This window comes from Mangifera indica, chromosome 19 (assembly GCF_011075055.1).
Source record: "Mangifera indica cultivar Alphonso chromosome 19, CATAS_Mindica_2.1, whole genome shotgun sequence".
NCBI classification, from domain to species: domain Eukaryota; kingdom Viridiplantae; phylum Streptophyta; class Magnoliopsida; order Sapindales; family Anacardiaceae; genus Mangifera; species Mangifera indica.
The window spans coordinates 11,941,452-11,956,917 of record NC_058155.1 but is presented as its reverse complement, the minus strand read 5'-3'; the positions used below and the strand labels follow the sequence as shown (position 1 = coordinate 11,956,917).

The window sequence follows — 15,466 nt, the reverse complement described above, 5'->3', positions numbered from 1 at the left end:
ACTGACCTACGAAGAATCCAAGACTCTTCCATTTAACTTTAGCCCTTTTTTTTTTTTTCCTTTTAAATAATAAAAAAAAAATAAAACAAAATCTCTCTATTAAGTTAAAAAAAATCAAAGTCGTTGAAAGCAAAGGATAAGTGATTTTGACAACTTGGCTATGACTTTTTACTGCACTTCTTACCACGGAGGATACGCTGATAGGACAGCGTGATTTTACGTGGAGCAACAGGGTAATTTTACGTGAATAAATAACTACGTAATTTGATGGATAAATAATGGGATCTAATGATATAATAATTTTTAAATTAAAAATAAAATAATACTTAATTATATAATAATATATTTTTATTTATATATAATACAATATTATCATTTTAATAAATATATATGATATTATGTTATTCATAGTTTTGTATAATATATACAAACTGAGTCGAGTCTAAATATTATTTAATTAAAATTTAGTTCAAAAAAATACTTATATTCATGCTTTTAAAACTAAAATTAAAGATAATTCGAATTTAGTTTGAATAAAAAACGGTTTAGATTGGTTTGATTCGAATTCATAACTTGAATTTGTATTTTAAGTTTGTAATTCATTAACAAAATAATATCATTTTAATAATTATTTAACATAATTTAAATCAAATTGTTAGTCAATTTTGAAGCATTGAATCATCCCCTGTCTTGCAAATCAAATCAAATCAAATTCTATTTAATTTGAGTTCAGTTTGATTTAAAAAATAAGTCAATTCTTTTAATTTAAATTTGAGCTGAGTCAAACTGAATCAAATTAATTTTTGAAATTAAATTAACTCAATTTGAATTTAATCTTAAAGTTAAGTTTTTGATAAATGGTATAATATTTATGACCGTGGATAAATTCACTTGTACAATTTTTTACCTTAATTATACGACTAAAATAGAACAAAATTTTCTAATGTCCAGGAGCAGAGCAGCCAGACAGAGGGTGTGTGCATTGAATGTGAAAACTGCATCACATGGTGCTGCATTAGATAAAAAAATACAGCCAACAAATTTAGACGGTTCAACATGTACAGATGATCAGAGCCACCTAAAGAAGAGAATAAGGCATCTGCAATATGCCAAGTTGCATGTGGTTTGTACCCAACCATGATAAGGCCAAGTACATAATTTTAGGTCAATATTAGGCTATCTACCTACGCCTAAAATTAATGCTCATAATAGTAGTTAAATTAAATCAAATCCAGTTTAATATTGAATTAAATATGATTTAAATTTATAATATTTAATTTAAATTAACCTAAAATATTATCAAAACATTGTTACCAAGGTAAATAATATCTCCATTAGAGAAAACAATGTCAAAACTGAAATTCTTGAGCTTGACTCCATTGAAAATGATAGAAAAGAGCTGGGCGCTGCATAATGTTGAAGAAAGAAGGCTAAGAATGTCATATTTTCTGACTGGAAAGCGCGTGAGCTGTAGAAAAGATTTCGTCGGCGTCACGTAATTGGCAAAGGGCGGCCCAGAAGTAGCCTTAGGTGCTTGATGGAATTGCTGAATGGCAAAAGTTAGGTGTCTGCCCCATTAGGAGTACAATTTTGTCCTGGATAATCAATTTGAAGAAATGGGACCGTCTCAATCTCTACACAGCATCCCGAACCCTGCCGTTGATGGAAGTTAAGTTTTTAATTCCTATAAATAATTTTAATAATAATAAAAAATTTATATATAAAAAATATAAATTTACATTTTTTAATAATATATTTAAATTAAAATTTAAATTTAAATTTATTTAATAATTATAAAATTAATTATTATATCAGAGATTTAATTGGTTTGATATAATTAATTATTTTTATAAAAATAATTTAATTTGAATAAAATTTTTTTATTAAAAAGAAAATCTTTACAGAGAATTGGATAAATATTAAGTGAAAAAGTAAAAAATAAATATGATGAGGATTAAGACTTTAAACAAGTCAAATTGTATTTGACAATGATGATTAGAACTTCAATTATCATCTAATCAACTTTGAATTTAGTATTACTTGATTTGGTAAGTTTATAAATTTACTGTTTAACTTATAATAAATTTGATAAAAATTAAAATATAATAATATAACTTAAGATCTTATATTTTTTGACATAAGATATATACCAATCAAGAAGTTCAAGTAAATTTTTTAGTAAAAAATTGAAGTAAATTGTTTTTATCTCAAACTCAAATTTATAATTTTCGATTTCAAACTTGAATAATTTAATTTAATTAAACTTGAATTAAGTAATTTTTTTATTTTTATTATTATTTTATATATTATATTATATCAATTATATTATTTATATATCTATTATTAAATAAATGTATGTGCCTACGTAATTTTAATGTTTCAATAAAAAAAAAAAGATTGACGTAGTATTCACGGCGTTTGCGTAGGCCGGTTAAATGGTTGTTAAATGGTATTATTGTACGGAGAAAATATGAGAATGGGGTAGGTGGAATAGGAGAAGTGGATTTGATTGACAGAAGGGCAACAGCTGTATGCGTAAATGTGGCTGAGTGAGAAAGGACAGGACTGCAAATTTGTATCACCGTACACAATCCACGTGCTCCAATCAAATAAAATGACAAGACCTCCCATTATCAACATACGACGTATTTCGTCCCGTACGCTACGTCCACCAATTCTGACAAATAAAATCACCCCTTACTTTTTCTTATCTTCTATTGTCCCCCTTATTTTTAACAAATACTCATCCTGTCCCAACCCTTATCTCACCATACCATTCCTCTTTCTTTTTGCATTCCATTTTTCATACATATAATACAAATAATATTATTTGTCAACTTACAATATAATTTATGGATGCTCGAAATTATATTAATGAGAAGTATACAAAATGATAATAAAATTTAGTATAAAAGATTATTAATAGTATCCTTATAATATAGATATTATAAAAAATATATATTATCCTTATACCTTTGTACAATATTAAATTTATAAGAAAAAAGATTAAAATTATTCGGGCAATTAAATAAAAAACAGTAATTCAATGATTCTTGATAATTTTTGTAACTGTAAAAGATTATGTGCTTGCAAAATAGTATGAAAATAATTGTGCCACCACTACAATCATAAAAGATAGAATCTTGGGAAATTGCCTTGTGACAATAGAAAATGACAATTATATCTTAAACATGGCAACCTACACAGTATACACTCACACGTTCGAAATGTGTGGGCTTGAAAACGCCAATTCGTTTGTTGTTCAACGTCAGCTAATTAAATGGGAACTGTTTTTTAGTCCAATTATTTTTGTCTTCAACAGCCTACTCTAGTCCAACCATATTATATTTTTATCAACGTCCCAGTCAAGCATCGAACCAGAACCAGGTCTCCATCGGATCCATTGAATCGCCCTAGCCGGTTCAACGCCAGATTAAATATATATTAAAATAATATTTAATAAAATAAAATTGTGATACCATGCATATAATAAAATATATGTTACCAAATAAAGTCGACGTGGGGAATTGACCTGTCCCAGTTTTAACAATTTTATTTCAAATTTTAATATATTTTGTTGAAGACTAAAGCATGTATATTAAATAAAAATAACATAAATAAATATAATTTATTTATTAAATTTTAATAAAAACTAATTTATTTTATATAATATGAGTTTTATTTTTATATTTATAGGTCTAATATATTTTTATATAGAATTAAAGTTTAAAACCAAATATGTGAGTTTAACATATTAAGTTGTTTATACTTAAGAGAAAATATCAAAGACTAAAGAGTTTTAATATATCTAACCAAACGATGAACTTAACAATCTATAGTGATTGTACTGAAAAAAGAGTATTAGAGACAAGTTTCAATACACTCAATCAAACGGTAAATCTAATAGTACATAGTAATTGTATTTAAAAGAGAGTGTTGAAGATTATCAAATCGCACATAAAATAAAAATCTAATAGTCTATAATGATTATATTTAAGAGAGGGTGTTAGTGACTAATGAGTCTCACATTAAATAAAAATAATATAGGTCAGTGGTATATTAAATCTTAATATAAATTAATTGATTTTATATAATATAAGCTTATATCTTCATATTTATATATCAAATATATTTCAACATCTTTAAATAAATAAAATTAAATTTAAATTAATCAAAATTAATAATAATGTGTGAAAAATATATCAATTAACATCGTTATTATACAATTATAAATTAATGTATTTACAAAAAGCAAAACCTTTTTTTAATTCATCTTAATAGAAGAAAAATCTTATTTCATTCTGATTAAAAATAAAACGTCTGGTATCACAATCTCTCATTAACCTCAAGCTCTTGAAATCAAGCAATGATTCTAAATCTCACGTTAAAAAAGAAAAAAAAATCTAGTTTCATTTCTATCATAACAAAACCCAGTATGGTAATCGCACAAAGTCTCACTAACCAAATTTGCGATTCACGGTTTAATTTATTTTTTTAGTGCTTTTTTATAAATTCTTATTGATTAAAATTTACTTTTTAATTTTAATAATTACAGATATAAAGCTTTGAAGTAATGTATGGAAGAAGAAAAATAACATTTTTTTTATTACAATTATATTAACACTTCCCCTTTGATCAATTAACCATTTACTTAGCAAAAAAAAGTAAAAATAAAAAATAGAAAAAATAACCATTTACTTGTATATGTTTTTTGCCTTTTATATTTTGCATTGAAAGGGAAAAGGAGAAGAGCATTTCTCCGCTTCAATTCAAACATGTGTTTCTTAATTATGGTCTTTTAGGCATTCCAGCACGTAAAATGCAAATGAAACTTGAGATACTAACTCCTTGGATAAAGATTAATGAAATATATACAGACGTAGGACCAGACCCAATCCAAGCTAGCTAAGCTGATTTGACTGAATTTAGTTCTACTTCCATTAAATAAAATTTAAAATAAACTTAAGAGTAAAAAAATGTCGATTGATTGATATTTGAAACCAAGTCAAATTCGAATTAAAAAAAATTTAATTTGCAAATTGAATAAATAATTTAATTTAAACTTAACTCACAATTCAATTTAAATTATGTCAAACAATTTTTAAAACAATATTATTTTATCAATGAACGGTAAACTTAAGCCTCGAATATGAGCCATAAATTCAAATTAAATTCTAATTAAACCATTTTTTCATTCGAATCTAATTTGAACTACCCTTAAATTTGATTAACGAACTCGATCAAAACCATATTTTATATATACAGACAAATTTTACTAACTTATTCATATAAATTAACATAATCATATGATTGTTTTTTTTTTTTTACTTCAAATGCACTTAATGATATGTTATCACATCCATCAGTATGGATAAATTAATAACATTCGTTTGTACTAATAAGTCACCACTCTCAACAACTATAAATGAAAAAAAAAAAAAAAGATCACAAGTCCGGAAAATTTTTTGTGCTTATTATATTTAATAATAAATATAAATAGAAATAATAATACTAAATGTCAGCAATACCAAATCAATTTTGTTCATATAATGGTAGGGCTAAAAACCAATCTATGGCTTGTGTGTGAAAGAAAATGCCACTTATAAAAATGGAATGCGGAGTAAGAGAAAGCAAACCTGAGAAGAGCACAAAAGAATTGATTGCCTGCCTACATATCTATATGTAAATATCACACCAGTTGCCTACTTACTTGAATTGCAGATATATTTAGAAACCAAACCCTTTCAGCGCAAATTTAGACAGGAAGCTGCTGTTCCCCAACAAAAACAAGGCAACAACAAGAAGAGCTGAAATCGCTACCCACATCCATGTTTGCATCCTTCGCTTGCCCCTGTTTCTAAGAGGCGGCGGGACAGATTTTGCCTTGCTTTGTTTTGTGAATTGCAATGGTTTTTGAGGCCTCTTTGTCACTGTAACCATCTTCTCTTTAGTTTCAGAAGATTTTGGAGTTTCCACTGGAGTTTCTGCATTTGCAGTAGATTCTCCTTCATTCATTAGATCAGAATCCTCCGTTGCAGCTGTTTTTCTTTTCTCCTTCTTCCTTGCTCTCTTTTCTTTTTCCTGCAAGGAACATGATCATGATCATGATGCATTTAATGCAAAATAGAAGTGCCTGGTTGTAGGAACCTCAGCCAAATAATTACCTTCTCTTTCTGTTCAGCTTCCTTTTGAGCTCGCAGGGCAGCCCTGGCTTGGGCCTTCTCAGCAATTCGTTTCTTCCTCTCCAAAGCCTCCTTCGCCTTTACCTTCTCCTCTACCCGACGTTGCTCTTTCAACCTGGCTGCTTCCTCTTCCTTTCTCAATTCCTCTGCCTTCCTGGCCAATTCCTCTTCTTCCTTTGTGCGCTTAGGCTCTTCGTCTCTTTCCTGTTCAATCTCATCCCTACCAGAAACAGTTGCCAGGCCATTAGCTGAATGAGCTGGTTTTGCTTGCCTTTTAGATTTACCAGTCTGATTCTTTTGTTCCCCAACTATAGGAACAGGCTTGTCATCCTCTTTTTCAAATTTCAGCGGCATAATTTGTTCTGTCATTACTTCTTTAGGAGTTGAAATCTGGGACAAAGAATTATCAGTGGTCACTCTATTATTTACTAAGGAGTGAACAACAGGTGGCTCCTCATTGGGACCAAGTGAACGACCATCCAATGTCTTCAGTCTTCTAACTGTGCTTCTAATATTGCTATTCAAATATTCTTTGCGGAACTCGTTGTTGTTGTTCCATAGTTCCAACATGCTCTCCACCTAAAAAAAAAATTGTTAAGTCACAAAGTTGGGGCTGATTAACCAGATCAAAGCAAAGGACTGCATAAGCTCACCTGGTTAACACACAGATTTTGGATTCCCTCTTTATCTCCTTTTGACAATAAATCATTAACTTGCTTGACATCATCCCTGTACTTCCAAAAGTGTTTGTTCTGCAAATTTATATGAAAAAGTAAAAACAAAAAGAGTAAAGTCAATCACTCAATCCCAATAAGGCAAAACATGGTTGAAAGATCCAACACATAAACAAACTAATCAGATAAATTTTTTGTTTTCTTTTTTAAGATATAAGCAGGAGCCTAGAACCAAATAATAACTAAAAATAAAAGGAACTTCTTCAACTAAATAAGGAACTTAAACCACAAATTAGCACATGTTATCAACCTTGCCTCTCAGGTGCTAAGAAAGTACATTGTACAATTTGACATTTTTGCTGAAACATATCAAATGCAATACACATAAGAAACCACAAATCAAGCACGTGTCATCAACCTTAGACACATGCCTTTCTGGTGCTAAGAAAGTACGTTGTACAATCTGACATTTTTGCTTAAACATATCAAATTCAATACATATAAGAAATGTGCCTCAAGGGCGAGTATCCTTACAAACATATAGAAATATAAAAACTGGAAGTAAGATAGAAATATATTTGACACAGCAGTGAAGTCACAAAGCAACATAATTATCTATGTGCATAGAATGCTTTGCATCTTAAAAGACATAACTTATTGTGTTATGCATTGCACAACACAGTAAGAGCATTAAAATTTCACAATTATGCACACCTAAAAATGTACTTGTAACCTTGATCAAATGATGAGCAAAGTTTGTTCCATAGTAACTGTTTGTACACGAGTATGAGCTTTTTTGTTGAGTTTGAGAAAAGATCATTTCTGTAAAATGCATCCAGTCTTTTTCCAGGGTATACAATCACATCAATAAAGAAATTACAACAATCTTCCAACATGACAGATTGCAATACCTACGGCTAAAGTTCCTTCTTAGGTTAGAACATGAGGCCTCACATAGCCAAATGGGAAACCAATTTTCATGCTGCAACAATTAATTATCAAAAACAGTACCCATATAGAAAAATAGAAAATGTACCTTATCATATACTTGTTTCCTCAAACTCTGCAAATGCTTATATGCTTCTTGCCGAATTTCGTCTGCAACATTAAATTCAGCATACATTTTCTTACGCTTTTCGCTTTCATCTTTCTGTTTCTTTCTGGCAGCTTGAGTTGCAGCTTCAGCTTTGAGAACATTCTCTCTGAGTGAATCTGCCTCCTTTCTCAACAACTGTTGATGCTTGATAATCAGATAACAAATTCAAGCTACTCATCTATATTACCATGCAGAGGGGGAAAAGTGGTTCCTACTCTAGCTACCAAATGCTGTCCTAATTTTAATTTCCCATTCACAACACTCTCTCGGTTACTTTTTCTCCCTATCCGAAAACTATACCTTGGTTACGGATGTATATGAGCTAAAGATTCTAGAGAGAAGTTGGATATCTCATGTTTCCAAGCTAAACTTTAGATTTCCAAAATAGCAAACCAATAATTAAAACATGTGCTTAACATGCATTATATTTAGTGTTAGGAAAACAAGTATAAGTAATGAGAACACATTTTTAAACAAAAAAATAAACAAACCTTCATGCGTTCTTCGATTTGGTCTTTCTGGTTAAAAGCCTGTTGAACATCATCATCCTTACCCATGCTGGACGAGAACTGTTCACGAAGTTGCTTCAATTGCTTAATATCACGAATAAACTGCTTTTCTTCCTTCAGTGGAAGAGTTTCATGTGCGATCTTGTGCTCCATATTACGTATCTGCTTACAGGTCATATGTTAAAACAGATTTTCAACGATCAGTAGGGATGCATTCAGAATAACCAAATCAGACCGTAACAAAGTAATCTTCCAAAAGGGAGCCAGGGAATGAAAACAAGCAAAAAGAGAGAGAAAGAAATTAGTGCATACCCTCCCATCAATATCCTCTACAGAAATTGCATTCTTCACCTTGTTAATCACAGCTTGAAGAGAATCTATTTCCTGGCGTTTGGATTTGAGCAATTCTCGTGCAGCTTTCTCTTCTAGAACAGTAGCTTCTATATTATCACCACATTTCTTGTAAGCATCCTGAGCATAGAAAGGTTTCAACAACCAAAGGACCCAAAAAATGCAAAATTTATTATTTTCAAATAAAAAACAAAGTGCAGAAAGATTATATACCCTTATACTTTGGATTTCAGCATGAATCACATCCCGACTTTGAGTTTTCTCATCGACTTTTAACTGAGCAGATTTGATTTGTTCCCTTAAATTTTCATCATCATATCTTGGAACTTTCACCAAGAAGTAGAATGGTTTTTTCACCACCTCAGCACTGGCATTCTGCAATTCAGAAGCATCAGTGGTTGAACCTTCTGGAGTAGATGTTAGAGTTTCATCCCTGTGAGTCCCATCAATGCTCTCCACGTCTTGAGATGCTCCATGGTCTCCAAACTGAATTTCTATGTTTTTATTTTCCTCCCTAACTTGACATATTTTAACATCCCTGTCTTCATCAATTACCGCCTCCACTTCTTGAATTTCCACACTTCCTTCACCAGTTAACTCCTTCATTTCTTGAATTTCTACCTGTTCTTGATGTGTTTCATGATCAGTGAACTGAATTTCTCCCATTTTATCATCAAACTTTTCACTCCCCCTTTCCCCTCCTCCTTGACATGTTTTTTCATCAATCTCTTCAGTCCCCCTTTCCTCTCCTTCTTGACATGTTTTTTCATCAATCTCTTCACTCCCCCTTTCCTCTCCTTCTTGACATGTTTTTTCATCAATCTCTTCACTCCCCTTTTCCTCTACTTGACATGTTTTTTCATCAATCTCTTCACTCCCCATTTCCTCTCCTTCTTGACATATTTTTTCATCAATCTCTTCACTCGCCTTTTCCCCTACTTGACATGTTTTGTCATCAATCTCTTCACTCCCCGTTTCCTCTACTTGACATGTTTCACTTTCTTCATCACTCTTTGCTTCGTGACATATTTTATTCACAACATCTTCACTCCCATTTTCCTCCAATTTCTCTTCACCAGTCCCCTTTTCTTCTACTTCTTGACATGTTAAGGATTCAATCTCTTCATTTACTGCATGAGAGAACTGCATTTCCTGACTGTCCTGTACCACTTTACTAGTGGATTGAATTCCCCCATTTTCACCATAAACAACTTCTGGGTCCAGAACCTTGGATTCAGAAATAATAACATTGTCGGCAGGCATGTCTATGGAACTCACTACAGCTCTCTTTTCAATTTCAGACCCCACTTCCACATCAGCACCTGGAAAGGTAGTTTCTATGGAACAACTTACATTCGATTCTTCATCTACTTGACTGTTATTGACAGATCCACTAAGAACCTCAGATTCAGAAACATCTCCAAGCGGCGATTCTGCACAACTCACAGCAGATATGTTTTCAATTTTTGACCCAGATGTCAAATCAGCACTTGGACATGTAGGCAAGCAGCTTTCTTCTTCTTTGGAGCCAGATATGCTGGATTCTACAGCTGCATTGTCAACAGTGATCATCTGGCTGTCAACACATAGGGTGACACCTTCCAAGACTATGGATTTTAGGTTAGAGTCATCATTCGTCAAAGTTGATTCTTTCTCTTTTAACACCATAGAAGCAGTTCCAGCCCCGGTTTCTGGTATCGAGTCATCAGTTCCAACAAAAGAATTCTCAACTTTATTGTCTACCATAGTCTTGTCGACAGGATGAAAATCAGAGAATTTTGGGGCTTCTGTTTCTGTGGATGGAAGATTTTCATCTATGGTAGAAGCGCCTAACTCAATAGGCGGAGGTCCTGTTGTTGTCTCACTGATGCTGACAGGAGAATCAGGTTCTGTTGTTGTCTCATTGATAATGACAGGAACATCAGGAAGGGTTCCATTAGCAATCTCAAAAGCATCATTTAGTTGGACTGTTGTTGCTTCCTGACTGTCACAGCCCAAGCCATTAGAAGCAAGAGTCTCCCGAGCATGCTCAGTTTCATCTGTGGCAGGATCACTAACAACCAGAGTTTTCAAGTTAGCATCAGCCATAGCACCTGAAGCTGCTTCCCGACCAAGTTCACCTGACGGATTAGACACAGAGATCTGAACAGCTGCATCAGCAGAGATTTTTGTATTTTCAGAAGATTCATTTGGCTGGGGCACGCAGTTGTTTTTATCAACAAATTCATTCAAAACTATATTCCGTTCCACATTGACACCTTGATTCCCCAAACTACTTTCCAAAGGTTCATTCCCCTGATCCGCATCACCCTTAACATCTATAATTACCGAATCTTGGATCATGTCCCCTTCATCGTTAACATTATTTATCTTTGATTGTTTAATAGCGAACTCAACAGCTGAATTAGAATCAGCGTCGAGATCTGTTTGAAGAGGATCATCAGAAACGATATCGTTTCCGTTAGCGAAACCGTAAGAGCCGTCGGCATTGGCATGACCATTAGACAGATCCTTCGGTGATGATGACACCTCACCACCGCCATTCACATCCAACTCCGCAACCATTGCCACAAATGCAACAATACCGATAATAAAACGATAACTAGAACAACACACAAACACAACACAGCAGATTCACTTTCTAGCCAATCGAATTCCAAAATCAATCAAAATTAAACAGTGACAATAATCTAGATCCAGCAGATCAGATAAACGTACCTGTGTTTCGGATCCGACGGCCACACACCGGTAGATCAAAATGACAATGTGAGGTGGAAGCAGAGAGTAGATCTCTATTTAAGAGCTGTTAGAACTTAGAATTTTAAAGAAAGTGAAACTCTCTCTCTCTCTCTCTTGTGCCAATGGCTCCTCTCCTCAGATTTGAACTCTTATAATTAAATATTAACTAGATTATTTACTATCCTTTTTACTACGCTATAGTTACTTATATATTATTGGATATAATTTTATTTTTAATTTAAATTTATCTAATTAATTAATTGATTAATTTATAAAATGTGCAAATGGTTAAAAAGACCCTTTCGCAAAAATATCAGAGAAGTGCAGGAACCTTTTTCTGAATCTGAACATGCTGAGCTAGATGTAATGTGAAACTGATAACCACAGCCGCAACCGCAACCGCGTGAGAGTTGAAAGAGTATTAATAACTCTTTCGCTTATCGAGTCATTTGCTAACATTTGATTAAATAATGTTAGATACTCATCATTTTGACGCTTTCTATTCATACTTTGGTCCCTCTATGGTCCCTCTAATAGTTAAAGGCCAAATGACTTATTCCAACCTAAGGTTTACTCCAAACCCAAACTCATATCTATATTAGGATAAAATTATTATTTAGTAAAAATATTAAAAAACTATAAATTCATTATATTTTCTTTCTTTAAATTTAAAAATTAATAATTTTTTATTTATTTATAGTTTAAAAAATGACTATTTTCTTCATAGGGTTTACATTTTATCTCTTACTGCTTCTCTAGTGAACCTCTTCCCTCTCATTTCTTGGATAAAGACAAATCGTCGACACGCATTTGTACGATGCACAAATTCGTTCAGTGCACCTACAAATTGTCAATCCACCTTTGGTTAGCCAACGATTTGTCATGCTCTAAGAGAGTGAAGAGGGACAACGATTGAGATTGGTTGGCTTTGGTCATTGGACAAACAACAAGAGAGAAAATGCAAACCCTAGGGGAAAAATAATCATTTTTCAAATTTTGGGGGAAGACAAATTGTTAGTTTTTAAACCTAAAGGGAGAAATGTGATGAATTTATAGTTTTTTTTTAAATATTTTTGTTAAATAATAATTTAATCCCTGATATTAATAACAAAATTTAATAGAGTGGGTACTAATTTGGGTTTGCACTAAATCTTTGGTGGAAATAAGTCTTTTCGCCTTAGTAAAATAAAACAAATTGATAAGGTTAATAAATTGTGAAGGGATATTGAATTTTTTTGTCCCAAAATGGGCCCACTAATACATTTATATAATAATTTTCATAGTTAAATATTTTTACCGTTTTATGTGTTAGAATATCTAAATTGTCATTATCTTCAACCTTATAAAGATTCATATTTATGATTTCATATGAAATATAATTTATTTTTGTTTAATGTTTTGATTTTATGTTATTACATTATTTAATATTGTGATTTCATATTATTATATTGTTTAATATTGTTATAATATAGTTGAAGTATTGATGATTAAAATTGAAAATGAGTTGACGAAAATTCAAAAGCTCTGGATAAAAAAATACATAAAGAATGCGTTAATGTTAACGTCAACCCGTTCTTCGTGTGTGTTTTTATCTAGAAACACACGAGGCGCCAACATGTTCTTCTTGTATTTTTTGATATAGACCTCTTGAATTTTTATCAACTCATTCTCAGTTTTAATTATCAATATTTCAACTATATTATAATAACATTAAACAATATAACAACATGAAATCATAATATTAAATAATAATAAATTAGATTTTATATAAAATCATAAATATAAATTTTTATAAAGTTGAAGACAATGATAGTTTAGATATTTCAATAGATAAAGTAGTAAACATATTTATGTTATAATAAGTATGGTATAAATATATAAATAAACCTATTTTGAGGTAAAAAAATTCAATATCCTTTGTGAAAATGAGGTCGGAAACCATCCACTTCTCCGTTTAGATGTCACCTCCCTTGGTCCTAGCAAATGGAGCAAAAGGCAAATATCCATGAGAAGGGAATCGTAAACCTGCATCTTTTTTGTATTTATGATTAAATTTGATCTAAATTATTTGAGTTTGAATTATAATTCAAATAGAATAAGTCAAGTTCAAATTCGAGTTAAAAATTAGATCAATTTTCATAATAAATTGAACTCAAATTAAATTAAAATAAAATTATATTCAATTCAAATTACTTTCGAAATCATTAAAACTTCGGAAACTAACTATGATTGTTGAGACCATACCACTCATTTACTTAAAAATATTATAGACCATTTTTTTTCACCTGTGTCATCACAATGCCCCATCCCTAAAGGGATTACTTGTTTATATATACATTATTCATATGCTGCCACTTTTTATAATTTATGTGCAACTATGGAATGATTTTGCCAGAGAAATCGTAGAATTTCTGCTAGACATATACTATTATCAAGCTGTGGAACCGTTTAGTGCCCCACCTCAGTTTCACTTTTTAGCTGGGTAGACCCATACCAATGTCGTATATTGGCTTAAAGTTTACTAGTTATGTGCCTGATCCTTTCTTCACCGTGAGATCGTGAGGAGCTTTTATCAATTCGGTTTCGCACTCTTCTTTTTTGGGGTATTGACAATGTGACAGGAGAAAACACACCTTGCATCTCATTTATCACACCCCAATTGAATGCTTTGGGAAAGTTTGCTGCACCAAAATTCAATCATAGAGGCATGAAATTGTCTTTAGAAAGCAACATTTGTAATGTGCCTCATCGTAAGGTATCTTTGGTGGAATTGTTTTTGTTTCAGTGACTAGTTTTGAGGTCCAAGTGATCAATGTAATTTTGTATCACTCCATAGTTGATCTATTATTATTCTTACCATTTAAGATGATTTTGTCATGGTCACATCCAACGATCAAAATAAATCTCCTAAGTTTTCTGGAGCAAACTTCTAACGTTTGAAATTAAAAATATTCTTTTATTTAACATTGATAAACGTTGCTCGTGTGCTCTAAGGGGAGAAATGGAAAGCAAAACCTTCACCAATTGATGCTAGTGTATCAATCACCGAGACTACAACCATGACCGCTAGGTCCACAACATTGATTCATGATAATGAAAGGTCAAATGACTATTTCCCACCCAAGGTTTTTTGTAAACTCAACTTTTCACTCGTTAACTATCAAAAATCTAAATACTCACCATTCTGTTAAATTTTACTATTACTGTCAAGAGTATAATTGTTATTTAATAAAAATATTTAAGAAAATTATAAATTCATCACATTTTCCCAAAGTTTAAAAACTAACAATTTATTTCATTTTCTCTCATCAAAAATTTGAAAAACTTACATTGTCCTATAGGGTTTTTGCAGCAACTGTCGCCGATTAGAAATGATAGCGACAATGACGTTTCCCTCCCTCTCACTTTTCTCTCAGTAATGGTCCATTTTCGACTATCATAAACCATCCTCTCTTTTCACTAGCCAATGCATGAAAAAAATAAAATGACCGATGATGGTAAAAAAAGGACTGCCATTGGGAGAGAAGCTACGAGAGAGGGAGAACGTCGTCATCACCGTCATCTTTGGTTGTTAGCAACTGTTTCAAAAACACAAGGAAGAAATGTAAGTTTTTCAAACTTTGTTTGGGGGACTAGACTTTGTTAGCTTTTAAATCTGAGAGTGAAAATGTGAATATTTTTAGTTTTTAAAATATTTTTATTAAATAACCATTTTATCTCTGACAATAATAATAAAATTTAATAAAATAATGAGTATTTAAATTTTTGATAGTTAATAAGTGAGAAGTTGAGTTTACATCAAACTTTATGTGGAAAATAGTCATTTGACCAATAATAAAATGACAAATCCAGAAGATTGATGGTTATTTGCGCAAAGATTATGTTCACTTGCTTTATTCATATTATTATTAACTA

At 31.5% G+C, this 15,466-nt stretch overlaps 1 protein-coding gene across 1 annotated transcript; it reads right to left on the bottom strand.

The window, feature by feature from the left end:
• Positions 1 to 5,450: 5,450 nt before the first annotated feature.
• Positions 5,451 to 11,729, bottom strand: LOC123203140 (trichohyalin-like). Its single transcript, XM_044619328.1, has 8 exons — positions 11,531 to 11,729; positions 9,026 to 11,414; positions 8,774 to 8,932; positions 8,444 to 8,623; positions 7,893 to 8,087; positions 6,836 to 6,934; positions 6,165 to 6,761; positions 5,451 to 6,081 (listed from the first exon to the last, which is right to left on the bottom strand). The coding sequence occupies exons 2-8, from the start codon at positions 11,375 to 11,377 to the stop codon at positions 5,728 to 5,730; spliced, it is 3,936 nt and encodes a 1,311-aa protein (XP_044475263.1). The 5' UTR covers positions 11,378 to 11,414; positions 11,531 to 11,729; the 3' UTR covers positions 5,451 to 5,727.
• Positions 11,730 to 15,466: the final 3,737 nt, after the last annotated feature.

What these genes read in the sequence shown, in the direction of transcription:
- LOC123203140 (XM_044619328.1), bottom strand. Translation starts at nt 11,377, where the DNA reads ATGGTTGCGGAGTTGGATGTGAATGGCGGTGGTGAGGTGTCATCATCA. An exon ending in TAGAGGATATTGATGGGAGG is followed by an intron (nt 8,624 to 8,773) that starts GTATGCACTAAT and finishes ACCTGTAAGCAG; the next exon opens with ATACGTAATATGGAGCACAA. An exon ending in AAATCGAAGAACGCATGAAG is followed by an intron (nt 8,088 to 8,443) that starts GTTTGTTTATTT and finishes AAGCATCAACAG; the next exon opens with TTGTTGAGAAAGGAGGCAGA.